Source organism: Alosa sapidissima, chromosome 22 (genome assembly GCF_018492685.1).
Source record: "Alosa sapidissima isolate fAloSap1 chromosome 22, fAloSap1.pri, whole genome shotgun sequence".
Taxonomy (NCBI): domain Eukaryota; kingdom Metazoa; phylum Chordata; class Actinopteri; order Clupeiformes; family Clupeidae; genus Alosa; species Alosa sapidissima.
In genome coordinates this window covers 17,437,946-17,454,461 of record NC_055978.1, presented here as the reverse complement: position 1 = coordinate 17,454,461, position 16,516 = coordinate 17,437,946, and the positions used below count along the sequence as shown (strand labels likewise).

The 16,516-nt window shown below is 40.9% G+C and overlaps 1 protein-coding gene across 2 annotated transcripts in view; it reads left to right on the top strand.

The window, feature by feature from the left end:
• The window catches only part of LOC121697537 (inactive dipeptidyl peptidase 10-like), a 128,765-nt gene that overhangs the window by 77,359 nt on the left and 34,890 nt on the right, over positions 1 to 16,516 (top strand). For both annotated transcript variants that reach the window (XM_042079089.1, XM_042079090.1), the window contains exons 2-3: positions 1,336 to 1,450; positions 4,174 to 4,269. In XM_042079089.1, the coding sequence (XP_041935023.1) occupies positions 1,336 to 1,450; positions 4,174 to 4,269 (211 nt within the window). The remainder of the gene's footprint in view (positions 1 to 1,335; positions 1,451 to 4,173; positions 4,270 to 16,516) is intronic.

The following is a 16,516-nucleotide window of genomic DNA, read 5'->3' as shown; positions in this document are numbered from 1 at the left end:
TTGTGAGAAATACTCTACACGCACTATTTACCCTTAAATGTGTAAGGGAATGAAAAATAGAGTTCTACTGACAATCGTGATACTGGTTTCGAAATTAAACATTATGTACATTTTTCTCAGGAATGTTTAAGGGACAAATAGATTTGTGCTGACTGTAGTGATGACATAATTTGAAACACATATGCAGTCAGGGAGTTTTTAAGGGGATAAAATGCAAATTTATTCTTGAATTTGGGCATGATTCAAAGGCTGGCACAGCATACCAACAGATTAAGCAGAAACTAACTCCATATTAAGTTCCCTTACTTCACATTAAGAGCATTGCTTCAGGGGAGATTAAGATTAATTTAAGCATATCTCAATAATTTTAAGACCCTTTTAACATCCAAGCGTAAGTAATATGCTAATCTTGTGTTACCATATGTGTAGCGTATAGGTGACGATTTCCATATCAAGAGCAGAAACCCGTAGATTTAGGTTGATAGAGCAGAGAAAGCCGTATCAAACATGAATTAAGGCAATTGTGTGTATAGTAGTACACACACATTAAGGTCATTTTGTGTGTAGTGACGCGTAATGTGGTTCCTGCTGTTGCTTCCTCCAGTATCATAATCCTACTTACCTCACGTTGAGAGAGAAGCTCTTTCTCTCCAGGGTAATGTTGAAGGGAATGTAAAGTATTTGTAAATGGATCCAGGGATCATTAAGGAATTGGCGACCACAGACAGACACATTAAAGAGAAATTAATGGAGTGTGTTTCTTTATGAAGGATTCATTCCATTACACACCCAAGATTTGTTGCACGGTTCCAGAGAAAATTAAGATGAATATGAAAGATCTGAAGGAATATTAAGGACGTCGTGCTTCTTAGTCCATGCATCCAATGCATTTTGCTTGGTCATAATTCAGATTCATCCTAACTGGTGCAGAGTTCTACTGTAGGTGTAAGACAGCACAGCAGTAACTGTTTTTGGCCAGATTCCCATGAGAGATTGTGTGACCTAAACAAAGTCAAGGTCAATGTAGCCGCTTATTGTATTCCATATCCTAGCCTCAGCTTCTAATGTATGGCTGCATACTGAACTGAACTCAACTGAACTGCATTAGCTGGCATCTAGTGACTCAGTCAAAAGTCGATTTATGAGGACATTATGTTTTCTTTGACCGTTTTGTGTCTGTAGGTGAGGTAATACGTTATACAAGTGCTTTCATATGGATGTGTGGTCCAAGGTTATTAACCTCCTCTCTCTCTCTCTCTCTTTGTCTCTCTCTCTCTCTCACTTTCTCCCTCTGTGTGTATGTGTGTGTGTGTGTGTGTATGTGTGTTTATTTAGGACCTGGGAGGTCTCAGTCCGCCACAGAGGAACTGGAAGGGCATCGCCATCGCCTTGCTGGTCATCCTGGTGGTGTGCTCACTCATCACCATGTCCGTCATCGTCCTAACACCACGTATGTGAGACCGCCAAGGGCATTTCATACACACACACACACACACACACACACACACACACACACACACACACACACATACAGATATAGCCTCTTCAAGAGAGACAGAGGTATAAAGCAAGAGAGTATGCAAGTATTATGCAAAATATCTTATTACAGGCTGGGTTTTGCCATAATCATTAAAATTAGCATAGATAGATAGGTAGATAGAGAGAGAGAGAGAGAGAGAGAAAGAGACAGAGAGAGAGAGAGAGAAAGAGAAAGGAAGAGAGACAGATTGAGTATTATGTAGACTAAAAGATGCAGGACTACAATCTGTTCTGAAGTCCTCATCACCCACATTAGCGCAGAGATTGGATGCATGGGGGCAGGCCTCTCACTGTGCTCAGCCTAACATCTGGACTCTCACAAAACAGGCGTGCTTACCTTACCGCAAGAACACAATTGCTTGTTGCAGTTGGGAGACAAACACGCACACACACACACACACACACACACACACACACACACACACACACACACACACACACACACACACACACGCTGTTGCGAGTCCATGTTGCTTTGGATAAAAGAGTCTGCTTAATATCAGTCAACTTCAACTGCAACACACACACACACACACACACACACACACACACACACAGATCCCATGGCTGCTGTGGCTGAAGTGATATGGCCTTAGATTTGTAAAGGTCATGAGGTCAGTCATTGCTCTAGGGAGTACAAACACTGCTCGGTCGTCCCCCCCCACCATCACTACCACCACTGTTCTGAAAGGAGGCATAACCTAACCTTGCACTACCAGTTCCTGCAGGAAGAAATAACTCTCTGGAGGATGTAGTTACTCACTGATGGAACACATACTGTATTTACTGCAATACATTCTTTCTGTGTGTGTCATGTGTTAGATGTATGGATGTATATGTACGTATTCCAGTTGAGACCCTGAGGATGCTTGTGATTTAAACTTGCTTGCTGTGGTTTTTCTGAGATCTTATTTTCAAACCTCAGAACATTGTACAATGTTGACTCTCTTTACCCCCCCCCCCCCCCCCACACTCACACACACACACACACACACACACACACACACACACAAACACACACACACACCCCTTTCTTGAATTTCCCCTTGAGGATCAATAAAGTATCTATCTATCTATCTATCTATCTATCTATCTTCTTTGTCTGGATCCAATTTGTCTGTTCTCTGGACAAATTAAGTAAATAAAGAGAGCACAATCGCCTCAGCAAAACCTACTGATGAATGAGAGCCATGATTGAGACTCATACACTTTTACAGACAGTCCTCCTGGAAATGCAATTTGTAAACAAATCAATAAGCGCCACTTCTCACAACCAAGGCTTGCGTTGTCCATGTGGAAAACAGCCGTCTGTTTCACCCCACTAGCCTCCGCCACACTCTCACCAATTCAGGATCTTTTTTGAAAATGACGACAATTAAAATAAAAAATACTGTGAATTAAATGTTTTTTCCATTGATCAAAGGGACACTGTTATGGCTAAAAAAAGCTCTTGTTTAGTCCAGTTGTGCTCATTGAATGAATTCTAAGAAAAAAAAGTACGGGTAAGAACTGCAGGAATCTAGATGAAACTAATTTAAACACAGTTTCAGAAAGAATTTATAAATATGTATGTATATATATATATATCCTAAAAATGGGGAAAATGGTACAGCATCAGTGAATATTACAGCAAAAAAATATAAAAAATACAGTTTTTAAAAATATAGTTTAAGTAAGATCTTTTCATTTTATGGGCATTGAGGATGATCCCCTGAAGGGAGCTGTTAGGAGAGCTGATGCCAGCATCTGACATCCAGTGAGCTGCAAGCAGAGTAGATGATAGTCTACCGTCTCAGTGGGCGAGCAGGAGGCTGTGCCCAGGGACCTTGTGAGATCTTCTCTCTCAAGGACTCTATTTTGACAAATTGTTGTCGGTCTGTCTTCCACATTCATGAAAGGTTTGGTATGAATGTTGTGTCATGTCTCATGAAACAGTCATGAATGCTTTATGTGCTTTATGTTTATGACAGCTGCTATGAATGTGTTATGAACTCACCCGTCAAGTGAAGTGTTACCAGAATTCCTACAGTAAATATGTCTTCCAAAAATGAAATAGGTTTCATAGAAATGACATGACAGTGTGAGCTGCATACAGTATACAGGATCCATATGTATGTCTAGTGCAAATACTGTATGCATTCATTTGCAGCGTAAAAAAAGAAAACCTCTACATTGTGGAGCAAATTCAGATTCAGGCTTGTTTTTTTTTTAAACGTTTGCACATACATATGTTTACGTATTTTATGTCTGCATGTATTGTGTTTGTTTGTATTTGTAGGTTTTAAGTTATATGTGTGACCGCCAAACTGGGACAAGTGAAATTCAGTTAATCTATTATTTTGTAGCTATTTTGTTGATGTTTATTGTCTGTATTTATACTTTATCTATATGTCCTTTTGTCACTAAAATCTCTTTTTGCTGCAAATATTCTTACACCTTACTCCTTATGCCTGTTGCTAACTTACTGACTATTTCTGTAGGCAAATAACCAAAATTGAGTTCAGCTCAGATCACAGCAGAAATTACAAAAAGTGAAGTGAATCATTTCAAATCAAATCATCAGCAGCAAAAGTTGTCCTTTGAATCAGTGAAAATGGCCCTTTTTTAAGTGATACATCTCTCTATTTCTCGCAGCGGATAACGCGGGAGGCAGTAACTCCAAGCTGACAGTGGAGGATCTTTTCAAACCAGAGTTCACCGTCAACGACCCTGAGGCGAAATGGATCAGTGGTGAGTGACTGTGATATTCCCCTTCATCCACTTACAGTGCGCCGTTCAACCACACCATCCCAATCCAGCTCTTCTGCTACTTACAGTACACACACAGGGCCAAGACCTTAATGGGGGCGAATCATAATGAATTCAGTACCAGCTTGTGTCTGTGGCACCTCTGAAGAGAAGCTTTGGCAGAAATAATTTAAAAAAAAAGAAAGTGGGGTCAAAAGAGCTGGTTATACTTAACAAGGGAAACAAAGGATAGTTTTAGTCACAGGGGAAAAAAAAGTGTGATACTGATTTTCAGTGAGGAGATTCTTTTTTTGTTCTTTTTTTTTTTTTTTCTTTGAACTTTGCCTTCATCATGTAGAGTGCATTCACTCTGTTCCTCCTTCCCCCTGTCCTTCTGTTCTGCTTTTGGTTCTCCTCCTGTGTGTTTAACTGACTGACCACATAGGTCATCCCAGGTCTGTGGCTACACCCCGCCCTCCTCAATGCACACAAACACCAACATGCGGAGTACAAATCTGATATATATAAGTATAAGTATAAGTATATATATTCTTTTGATCCCGTGAGGGAAATTTGGTCTCTGCATTTATCCCAATCCGTGAATTAGTGAAACACACTCAGCACACAGTGTACACACAGTGAGGTGAATCACACACTAATCCCGGCGCAGTGAGCTGCCTGCAACAACAGCGCCGCTCGGGGAGCAGTGAGGGTTAGGTGCCTTGCTCAAGGGCACTTCAGTCGTGCCTACTGGTCGGGGTTTCGGCAACCCTCTGGTTACAAGTCCGAAGCGCTAACCAGTAGGCCACGGCTGCCCATAGCGCTGACTATTGTGGCCATTGCAGTGCAAGCGTCAAATTACAGTAACTCTCACCTCTTTACATACTAATGGTGAAAAAACAACGGACAGAAAAACAATAATTTGCACAAGAACAAGCCAGTAGAACCTGTGGCTCTGTGGAGTGTTGGAGTCTCCCTTAGCAGCCTTTATTTTGCGTCTCGTGTTGTCTCTTCTTATCTCTCCTTCTGCTCGTCTATCCATTAATTCCAAGAACGTCTGTCTGGATGTCTGTTGGTCTGTCTCTAGCTCTGTCTGTTCTTCGCATATCTCTCGAAAGGTTTGTCCGACTGATTTCACACCTGGCATGTATCTCGTTAAGGGCACAAGTAAGTGCAGTGTGAAGTTTGACATTGTTTGGATCATAAATGCAAAAGATATTGTTAAAAGAAGCATTTATCGGCTCTTTGTTGCCATAACCACTCTTCTCCCCTTTCCCACTCACAGCATAGCACTCAATCAGTCTGCATCTACAGAAATTAGCACAATCCAGTGCTGTATCCAGAAAGGTGTTTGGACGTGAAATATGAAAGATAGTGTTAAAAGACATTATGGCTGACCTCAACAATGTAGAGACCGCTTCTATATATTAAAGCATTCAATGGATCTTGATCTTGATCTCAACAACATGCCAACTGACACTGGGATGCAGTTTCTGTTCAAGCTCTTAAATTAGATGTAGCTTAAACCCTATGTCAAAACAGTGGGGGGGTAGTCAGACGAATAGATATCTAGAAACTTTTCTTATGTTGGAGGGGAGAATGGTGGACCAAACATGCCCTCTTGGTTTGCCCCTGAATAAATCCCTCTCTGTGATTCTTCCTTCACAAACATGGCCTTTAGCCACCACAGCAACACAAATCATTAGCTTCCTTTTTTAAGCCCGTGGGCGCAAGAGGAGACAGTAATTAAAGGGCCGAGGAAACAAAGAGACAGAAAGAGAGAGAGAGAGCAAGACAGGGAAAAAAGAAAGGAAAGCAAAGAAAGACATAAAAGAGTATTAAATGGCGAGACAGCTGCAGAGGGCTGCAGAGACAGCATGAGGGTGGAGTGAAGCGCGTGCAGAGAGCCTCATATCATGCGAGACCGGTAAACAAAGGGACATTTTTCGGCAGCCTGTTGCGTTTCAATATGTCTATGGAGGCCTGATGCTGCTTCTCATGCTGCCTCTTTGATGGAATGCATTAACGTGGATCGGCTCCCTGTCTGCTCCTCAGGTGTGCGCTGATAGATCAAGCTACGGCTCTCACACCGGCCTCGAAACAATAGCTATTCCTCACACTCACACACACACACACACACACACACACACACACACACACATGCACACACACTCACACACACACACACACACATACACACACACACACACACAGAGACTACACACAAACACACACTCACACACACACACACACACACACACACACACACACACACATGCACACAGAATCCCTCTTTAGCCCCTGCAAGACAGCCTCGAACATCTGGGCCGACCGCGACTATAATGAATAATTACTGTATCCCGTCTCCGAGCATCGAGCAGAGATTTCCATCTCCCTCCCGTCAGATGGTTTTTGTCTGAGACCATTGATGAGGGGGAATGGATCAGACAGCGTTAACTGCCCATCGAACATTAGCTGGAATTCTAATGGCGCGGGGAGTATCGATCTCACACCTCCGTCAGGTTCACCCGGTCTCGGCCAATGAGGATGGAGTGTGATTTATTGTCTCAGTACCATGGTCTGGCACCTGGGCGCTATGGTAACAAGCTAACGCTCACATTCTGTTTAAATCAGATGAGGGTGCGGGGCTATACATATGAATGCTATCACTACATATTTGCAAGGTGTTTGTATGCTGAAAGTAGACATACTGTACTAGGTGTATAGTGAGTGGTATGCTGTATAGAAGTGTATATATAGTACCTATACCATAATATGATATTGAGTAATACTGTATAAAAATATATAATAATGAAGAACCATTTATGGACACACATATACAAGTACATGTAAATGGCCAATGGGAAACAAACCTCTTGGCACCAAAATAGCTTATGCTAACTGACTGAAGTGAACCCCTCAGCGATGCAAAGGTTGAGTGGCACCTTTGGGTATACATCAGAGACGACTTTTGTTCCTCGGGATGTAAGTAAGCCTACCCAGACACATCTTAATCTTTCTGTGTTCGAAGAATTAACAAGTGGTTATGGTTATGGATGGTTATGGTTATGGATTTAGCAGATGCCTTTGTCCAAACCGACACATAAATACAAACAACATAATAATATTTAAAATTGAACAAGGAACAGATTAGAATGTAGGTCAAATATAATAAGGAGAATAGTTATAATACACAATAATATCAATTCAATCAATAGCCTAATAAAAAGCAATGGAAAAAAGGGGAAAGGCAATAATAAAATATAATATACAATACAATACAATAATGTCCATTCAATCAATAATATAAAAACAATGACATGCTAAGACTACATTAAGGAGAATATCAATAATAAACAATAATGTCAAATTAATTAACAGCCCAATTGAAATAAAACAACATTATACAAACCATAACACATAAGCGCTTAAACAATAAGTATATGTCGAATAGGAATGTCTTTAGACCCCTCTTAAACGACCCAAAACTACCACAGGAACGGAGACCACTGGGCAATTCATTCCACCAAAATGGAACCACTGAAGAAAAGAGTCTGGAATTAGACCCAGTTTTCATGACTGGTCGACACAACAGACGCTCACCAGAAGACTGCAGTGGGCGGTTGGGGATGTAAGGCTTGATTATTGAATTAAAATAACTAGGAGCAGATCCAGTTAGTGTCCTATAGGCCAAAGTGAGAGATTTAAATTTAATTCTGGCTACTATAGGGAGCCAATGGAGAGTAGGAGAGGAGTTACATGTGTCCTCTTTGGCTGATTGAAGACCAGGCGTGCTCCAGCATTCTGAATCAGCTGTAATTATCTTGTTACACAAGCGGGTAAATCAGCTAATAGTGAATTACAATAGTCCAGCTTAGAGATGACCATGGTCTGAACAAGAAGTTGTGTGGAATCTTGTGTCAGATAAGGTCTGATCTTCCTAATGTTGTAAAGCATAAACCGACATGATTTTGCAATAGAAGCTATATGCTCAGAGAAGTTAAGTCGGTCATCAATTACAACGCCCAAGTTTCGTGCCGATCTAGTTGGGGTCAGTGAAGTTGAGTCAAGCTGGATGTTAATCTGTTGGGGAATAGCTGTTTTAGCTGGAAACACCAAAAACTCTGTTTTTGAGAGATTAAGCTGAAGGTGCCGATCTTTCATCCAGGCTGAAATATCCTTAAGGCATGCAGAAATCCAGTGGGAAACACTAGAGTCATCAGGTGGGAAAGACAGGTAAAGTTGAGTGTCGTCTGCATAACAGTGATAGTCAAATCCATGGGAGCGAATGGTATCACCTAAGGAAGTGGTGTAAATAGAGAAAAGAAAGTGGTAACACTTTACTTACACTTTACGACAGTATCGACAGAAGAGTGACATGACACTGTCATGAACACATGACACTGTCATGACACATGAAACCTAACACTAACCCTTACTCTAAACCTAACCTCTAACCCTAATCCTAACCCCAACCCTGATCCTAACCCGTACAGTACTCTAAACCTAACCCTAATCCTAACCCTAACTTGTTATGACAAAATGGAATGTCACTTAATAACAGAAGCGTTATGTCATAAATGTTTATGACACGTTCATGACAGTGTCATGTCACTCTTATGTTGACACTGTCAAGTAAAGTGCAACCGAATTATGTTCAATTTTGATTTAAGCTCCATTTTATTTATTTATAGAATACCATAAACAATTGAGCCAAAGAGGCTATGTGTGTGACACATTGTGGCAAAAGAGATACTGGTGCAGTATGTCATTATGGCTTTGTGTCTGAAGGTACAAGGTCGTCTAACCAGACCAGCATGCATCTGTGGTTCCTATGTGGCATAACAGGTGGTTAATATCGGCCTCATTAGTGCAGGCAACCTGGGAACTGAGGTACTCATCAAACCACTGAGGCAGTCGCTGGGTCTCCGTTCAGCTCATTCACACATTCTCAGTGTGTGTTGCCATCCACTGTGTGATGTGAATCAAGATTAGACATTCTCCTTATGAAGAGATCTAAACAGCTGTGGGATCGAAACGTCATGTAATAAACGGGTTGCATCATTAATGGTTTTATGCGGATGTCAAGTGTTTTCAGTCAGGATTTCTTATTCGAATGGTCAAAATCTGCACTAAAAAAGTTGAATGGAAACCCAGCTAGTGTGTGCTTAGAGAAAAAGAAAACAGCAGACCTAATTCTATCTCATGCTTCTATCTCAGGTTTAAAGCTATAGGAGACCACATATAACCATAACATAACCATAACAATAATAATTATATTTTCAAGATGACTTACTGGACACTTACTGGAGGAGACTTAATGTTAGGCTGGAGAGTGTTTGTTTTCTCCCAGCATATTCTATCCAAGTCCAGGCCAGGAACAGTAGTCTTTCAGCACAGGCCAGCACAAAACCAGCATTGCAGAATTCAGGCCAATAGACTGGCTTTCACAAGGAAATATGTTTATCAAGCTTCCAATATTGGTGGGGGGTGTTGTAGAAATGTTATCGTCTGTCATATTAACATATTATTATGACATATTATTGTCCGGCCCTTTGTAAGCTCACTGCTGTAAACAGATAACAGACCCAAAATGTTGAACATGCCTGTGTGCACTCATTTTTGTGATCCTTAAAGTAAATACGGCTATATGCAAATACTGATTTAAGACATCTGAATTTGTCATAACAAGCAGTGAACTGAGATTGCCAAACGTTTCAGCAAAATATTTTTTTCCTCCTGGATTTGTCATCAAATCTGAGAAATGCAGTGAAATGAAGCAAAGTCACAGTGAAGTTAACCGAACACCCTCTCAAACACTCACTTCCAAGTGCAGTCTGACAGGGATTACAGTGTCTCACCAGGCAGACAGATTCACATCAGCACCCATACTGCGTGTAAATCAAGTCACAGTAGGATGGATGGCTTTCTGTTTTCTGCAGATATGGAGGGTCTGTGTGGACCTGCACCCATTTCAGTGTCTGCCTATTACAGTGACAGAGTTTAGATGAAGTGGGGAGTTAACTTACATGTTATGTGAGTGGTGACATTTTTTTTTTTTCAAAGAAAAAATAACACTTTTGTATGTTTTGTACGCCTACACTTATTTTATCATCAATCATGGAAGATCTTTTAATTTGTATAAAATAGATTATGCTAATGTAATTTAAATTATTTGTGTTTTACTAATTTTCACTGGGTGCAGAATCAGAATTTCATTGTCTAAAATATAAGCATTCAAATGTAGTTAATGTAGCTATACAATTAGATTTGATGTAATTATTATTGCATTACTACTATTGCACTGCACCATGGTGTCATCGTGAATGACATGCAAATACAGATATTACTGTAAGGTTTGATACAACAGTCATGTTGCATAGGCTACACATAGTTACAAATACCTTCAAAATTGAAATTTTAACATGGTGATAATGAGACACGCAGTGGAGTCTTTTGTAATAGTAGCATCGTATCAGCCGGCCAGATACGGATCTCATTGTGAACGCAGGGATAGCGACTGCACTCCAAACACAGACGTACAAATGCAAATCCCTGCCGCTGCATGCCGTCTCTCATGGCCGTCTCTGGGAGAGATCTCCGCTTTGATCTGTGTGGAGCACTGGCTTTGAACTGATTGAAAGACCGTTTAGTGTTTACTGCTAATGTTTATGGTTTAACTTTTATGGAGCCATAACCATACACTTATTTCATATATATACATAAACACAAAGAAGGATACATATTTTTATTTGTAGATAAATAGAGAGAGAGTGTGTGTGAGTGTATGTGTGTGTGTGTGTGTTTTATGCATAATAACAGATGTAGGACTGGATTTTGCTGTCAAGCGATGATCACTCAGATAGATAGATAGATAGATAGATAGATTGATAGATAGATAGATAGATACATGATATAGAGATATGCGTAATGAACGAATATGTCTATCTCTATCTCTTTTCCATAAGATTCTCTCAGGTAGCATCTGGTCCGCAGGACAGCAAGGTCCTATGCCATTATGTTTAGCAAAAAGCTGGCGAAAATGAGAGCCTGCAATCTCTTCTCTTATCTAGGAGCCTCCGAACTCAATAGCCCTATATGCCTAGAATCCATAATGAGGAACCGTGTAGAAGAGAGAGGAGAGGAGAGGTATGTAAAGTGGAGTTCTTCAAGCATCCATTTAGTGCAGAGACAGAAATATCAAGGACATGACAAGGCCCCTTGATGGGACTATGCATATGGCCGATGTCCTTGATGGGTACCCTCGGAACATCCCAGATGCGTACGACCATGTATAGTAGCTTGCCCCTCAGTAATGGGCAAGGTGATTTATTTTGATTTCCGCTCCCCTCCTCCTTGATACCATCCCCTCTGCACCCCCACCTGACACACACACACACACACACACACACACACACACACACACACACACACACACACACACACATCTCCCCCAGCCCATCTTCTTCGTTGTCATGACAACGGACAGATGGACCTACTTACACTGGTGACCAAATGATCCTGCTTGTTTTTTTCCGTTTTTTTTTTTCCACACGACTTCAGTTGTCATATTATTGTCTAATGATGGACAATATTGCAGTGGTTTCTGAGCTAGAGATGTGACCAATGCTTATTTTGATGTTTTCCCTCTCTTCCTTTCTTTCGTTCTTTTCTTTCATTTCTTTCTTTCTCTCCTGCATTATTTCTTTCTGCATTCCTTTCTCTCTGTTTTGAAGCATGCCTTAGACCCATTTGCAGACTAATGAGCTCGCCTTTTAATAATAGCCTGGTCCTAAGGAGGCGACTGTCATTGACTAAGGTGAGCCACGACGCTAAAAGGCCAGTGAAAGGTTAGCCACTGAAACTGGACCCCAGGCACAAGGACAGCTGTGCCGATTCACAACAGATTCCAGACCTGTCTAAGAAAGAAAGGTTTTGTGAAAAAACTTCCTATTTAGTTTTAGGGACTATAAAGCACATTTGTTTATTATCCAAGAATGCATAGAGCATTTGTTATATGCATTCTTAGATAATAAACAAATAAACAAATCAATAGATCAAGGTCATTGGTAAGGCAGCATGTATCCATTTATTGTATATGGTAAGGGCCAGAGAAGGACTTTCGAAACTGGAGGGGACATAGATATCTACAGTATTTGTAAATAGCATGATAGGATAATACATGTACAAGCAGGAACCATCAAACAAGAAGACACATAAAAGTAAATTGAGGCAGCACAGGCGCCCCTTGGCCAGATCCACATACGCACACACACACACACACACACACACACACACACACTCACACACGGCCCTGTCTAAAGGGGGAAACTGAAGATGAATATAACCAGTAAGGGATTTGTTGTTTTGCCGCTCCAGCAGCCCTCTCTCAACTCATTAGAGAAGCCTAATTATCATCGCTGAATTGTATTAATATTTGCCTGACCTATTTCAACATTTAACAAGGCAAGAACAATGTCAGACACAACAATCTTGGATCAGGATGACCACAATAGGCTGCAATAATAATGACAAAAGGTACTATTCATAAACGTATGTGGCGACAGTTGAATGTAAAAAATAAATGTGCGCTCACGTTGCTACCAGAGGTAGCCTTGCAATGACAGACTTGGACTTAGATTTCTAAAACCATCGCTGAGCAACCACCGTGGTGTCTAAGAGAATTATATACTCATTTATATACTTATTTGTTTGTTCGATGTAACTTTTATAACCTATTTCTTATTTACAATGACACCCTGATAATTGCCAGGCAACACAACTAATCAAACCAAAATCAAACATTTATGAAGATCATTAAAAGTGCAGATAAGTAGACCCTTAAGAACAGTGATTGAAATAAGTGTTTTCAGTTGTAGTATTTTGTGTAGCAGCTTCCAGTCATTAGGGGCAGCAGTGTGAAATGACGACAGGCCTAACGATGTGTTGGATTTAGTAGGCCTTTACTCAGCTCTAGAAGGAAGACCATGTAATACACTTGGCACCAAATATTGGCTGCAACAGCTGACTTAAATTGGGCGGTGAGTGTCCAAGAGGAGTTTTATAAATACTCTCTCTATCATTTAATGATGGACGTTGCACAGCGACCTGGTTAGGTCTGCTATTGGGCAGCTGGCTCTGTCTGATAAGAGCAAGGGATGCTGTTGCTCATCTGCTCCTGTGGCCCAGTCTGTAGAGCTGGGTCCCGGCTAACAACATAAAACCCAGTGGGCTCAACACTCACTTGCACAGATGCACACTGATGAAATGTACTGTATGTATATGTATCTGTACAGTAGGCTACAGTAAGTCACTTTGGACAAAAAGTGTCGGGCTAAATGAATTAGCACAAATGTTAGCATGTGTCAGGCTTCCCTGTCCTCCTCCTCTCTTCTCACCACCTGATGTATGTACTGTATGTGCAATATCCATAAAACATCTAGCGTCTGCAGTGAGGTGGTCTGTTGGAGCCGTGGTGTTGCTCTCTGTGTTTTGTCTCTCGGAGATGTCATGATGGCAGCTGTGGGACGCTAGCCCGAAGGCTCCCAATTAAAGTTAGTCTTTGGTGCATAGAGACACCACATGCCTTTGTACCTGATCCCCAAGTGAATCAATTAGAGGACTCAGCTTTTGGGCTGCTGGCGTGTGTGTGTATGTGTGTGTGCGTGCGTGCATGTGTGTATATGTGTGTGTGTGTGTGTGTGTGTGGTTGTGTGTGCCTGTGTTAGCCTGGAAATCCAGACCCAAATCTAGAAAGATTTAGGGTCTGGTTATGAGTAATGAAAATGCCCCAACTCGAGGGGAGGCACCAAGCATACATTTGATAATATCACTTGGATAATACTACGACTAATGTTTACGGACTGATTCCGGACTTCGACGCAATCGGATAACACTATGACCAATGTTTGCTGACTAATTCCGGACTTCAACATCACAGCGCTGTCGTCATCTGTTTACCTCGCCTCTGGCCCGCCTATATCAGATACACCAATGTGATTGGTGAAGCTCAGTTCCAAGGGCATGGGTAATGAGAATCATTACTGATTGCCAAAGTGACTGGCTGAGCAAATTCAAATTGTGCTCTCGTGAGAACTCAATGAGAAGAGAAGAGAACTCGTGAGAAACTCTGTAAAATACCTGCCTGCAGTCAGCCAAGAGGTCTACCTTTCATAACATGGACATAATCCACTGAACGCTATTTCATTTATGCCAAAACTGGATTTTGGGAAAGTAGAGACTTCTTTGGTTCAACAGATGCTGTCTGTTAGTGTAGATGAATAGGATAGATTTACAGTGTTTTCAGTGCCTACCTAAAAAATGTTTTACCCGGTAGAGGTTTTTTATGTGCAAAAGGTTGTATTTGCCTTTTTCCCTTGCGAAATAATTCATGCAACGGTGTTTACTTATTCATTGCAAGTGATTACTCATTCATTCGAACGATGCTCATGACATTAAAAGTGCATCCTGCGAATCTCGAACCGCTGCAGTGTGCAGTTGCTCTGCAATTAACTCCTCCTCTGACAACATGATGACGGCAAGTCAAGGACACTGCCGAATATCACACGATTCAGGAGTAATGGTGGGAAAATCAGGAGTTATTCTGTCTCCTGCTGAGTGTATGCAATCAGTTAGACAAATATTAAAAAGGGGGAAAAGGCTGAAACCTCACACGTGAGGTCTTTTTACCCCCCAACAACACATAAAACAAACACATAAAATATACTTTGACGTATTTGCCTATCACAGTTTATACAGAGTACATGTATGCACAGTAAAGATGCATGGTACTCAGTATACACAGTACATCTATTTATTTTCCATGTGAATTAATTACATCTATGTTGCCTGAACACATCGTTTAAGGTCTTTGGGGTAGATAGATATAAAAAGATAAAGATCCCAGATGCTTTGCAGCAGGGTATATCTCATAGACATTCTTGTGTATGGGTTCACTCTTATAAAATGTCCCTCCATTTGTTTTTTTCTAAAGCCCAAGGTTTCAGTCATGTCTCTCTCTGTGTTTGCTTGTATTTATGGGTAATGGAAGGTCACGTTCACACTGATTAAGAGAAACGAAGTGAAGCGAAGACAAATCTGACTCTCAAGCGGGTACTGTTATGCATGACAGCGAAAAACTTGGCCTGTGTTACTGCATGGCTTACAAAGGATCAAAGGGAAATGCACAGGTGCACTAGGTGTGACGAGCGAAGGCAAACTCTGCCACACTGCAGACACAGCTCAAACAAATAGTTCTGGAAGTGTGGAAAGTGAAAGTAATGCTTGTTTGCTAACTCATTTTTCAGTTTGCTAACTCTTTTTTCAGTAATACATTACACAGAAGGACCAGTATACGGCAGAGATAGGTTTTCCAAACGGTATAATGGATATACTTCATCTTCTGTAACAAGAAAAAGAGTCCTGATGTAAATGTAATGATGCTAACACAATCAACCAGAAAATATAGTGCAGGTTGCAAACTATGTGGAAAAACATACACTGTAAAAACACAGCAGGATCTAGTCAAGTTGTCTTCTCTGAGAACATAGTGTGTAGTATCACATTTGTGTAATAAACATGACTCTACATGTTGACATGATTCAAATTTGTTGATTTGATTCAAATTTACAGTTATAATCTTTTTTGCAATTTGTTGATTTGATTCAAATTTACAGTTATAGACTTTTTTGCAATGTTAAAACCATAGACTGTAAAAAACAAATGTGTTGAAAATAACACAACTTGTGTTGTTTTTTAACACATCTCTATGTCCAGACAAGGACAACACACTTTGTGTTGTTTCTAACACATTGCTTTTGCTATACTGTGTACACTCCTAGAACAAATATGTTGAAAATAACATAACTTGTGTTGTTTTTTAACACGCCTCTATGTCCAGATATGGACAACACAGTTTGTGTTGTTTCTAACACATTCTTTTTAAGACTGTATGGAGATCTACCTGCGAGTCTGCACTGTACTGAGCCCTGGTCATTTACCACCCCTCATTATACGACGGCACAGCGGTATTAAAGTCCTGTCCCCTGCCTGTGTGCACACTGCCTACACTGATCGATTCTCCCTGACAAACAGACTTTGACGCCGTGAGTAGCTGTGCGTTACAGATGATAAAGGATCGCCCCTGGACTCACTGTCATGGGGTGTGTGTGTGTGTGTGTGTGTGTGTGTGTGTGTGTTTGTGTGTGTGTGCATCTGTGTGTGTTGTGTGTGTGTGTGTGTGTGTGCACAG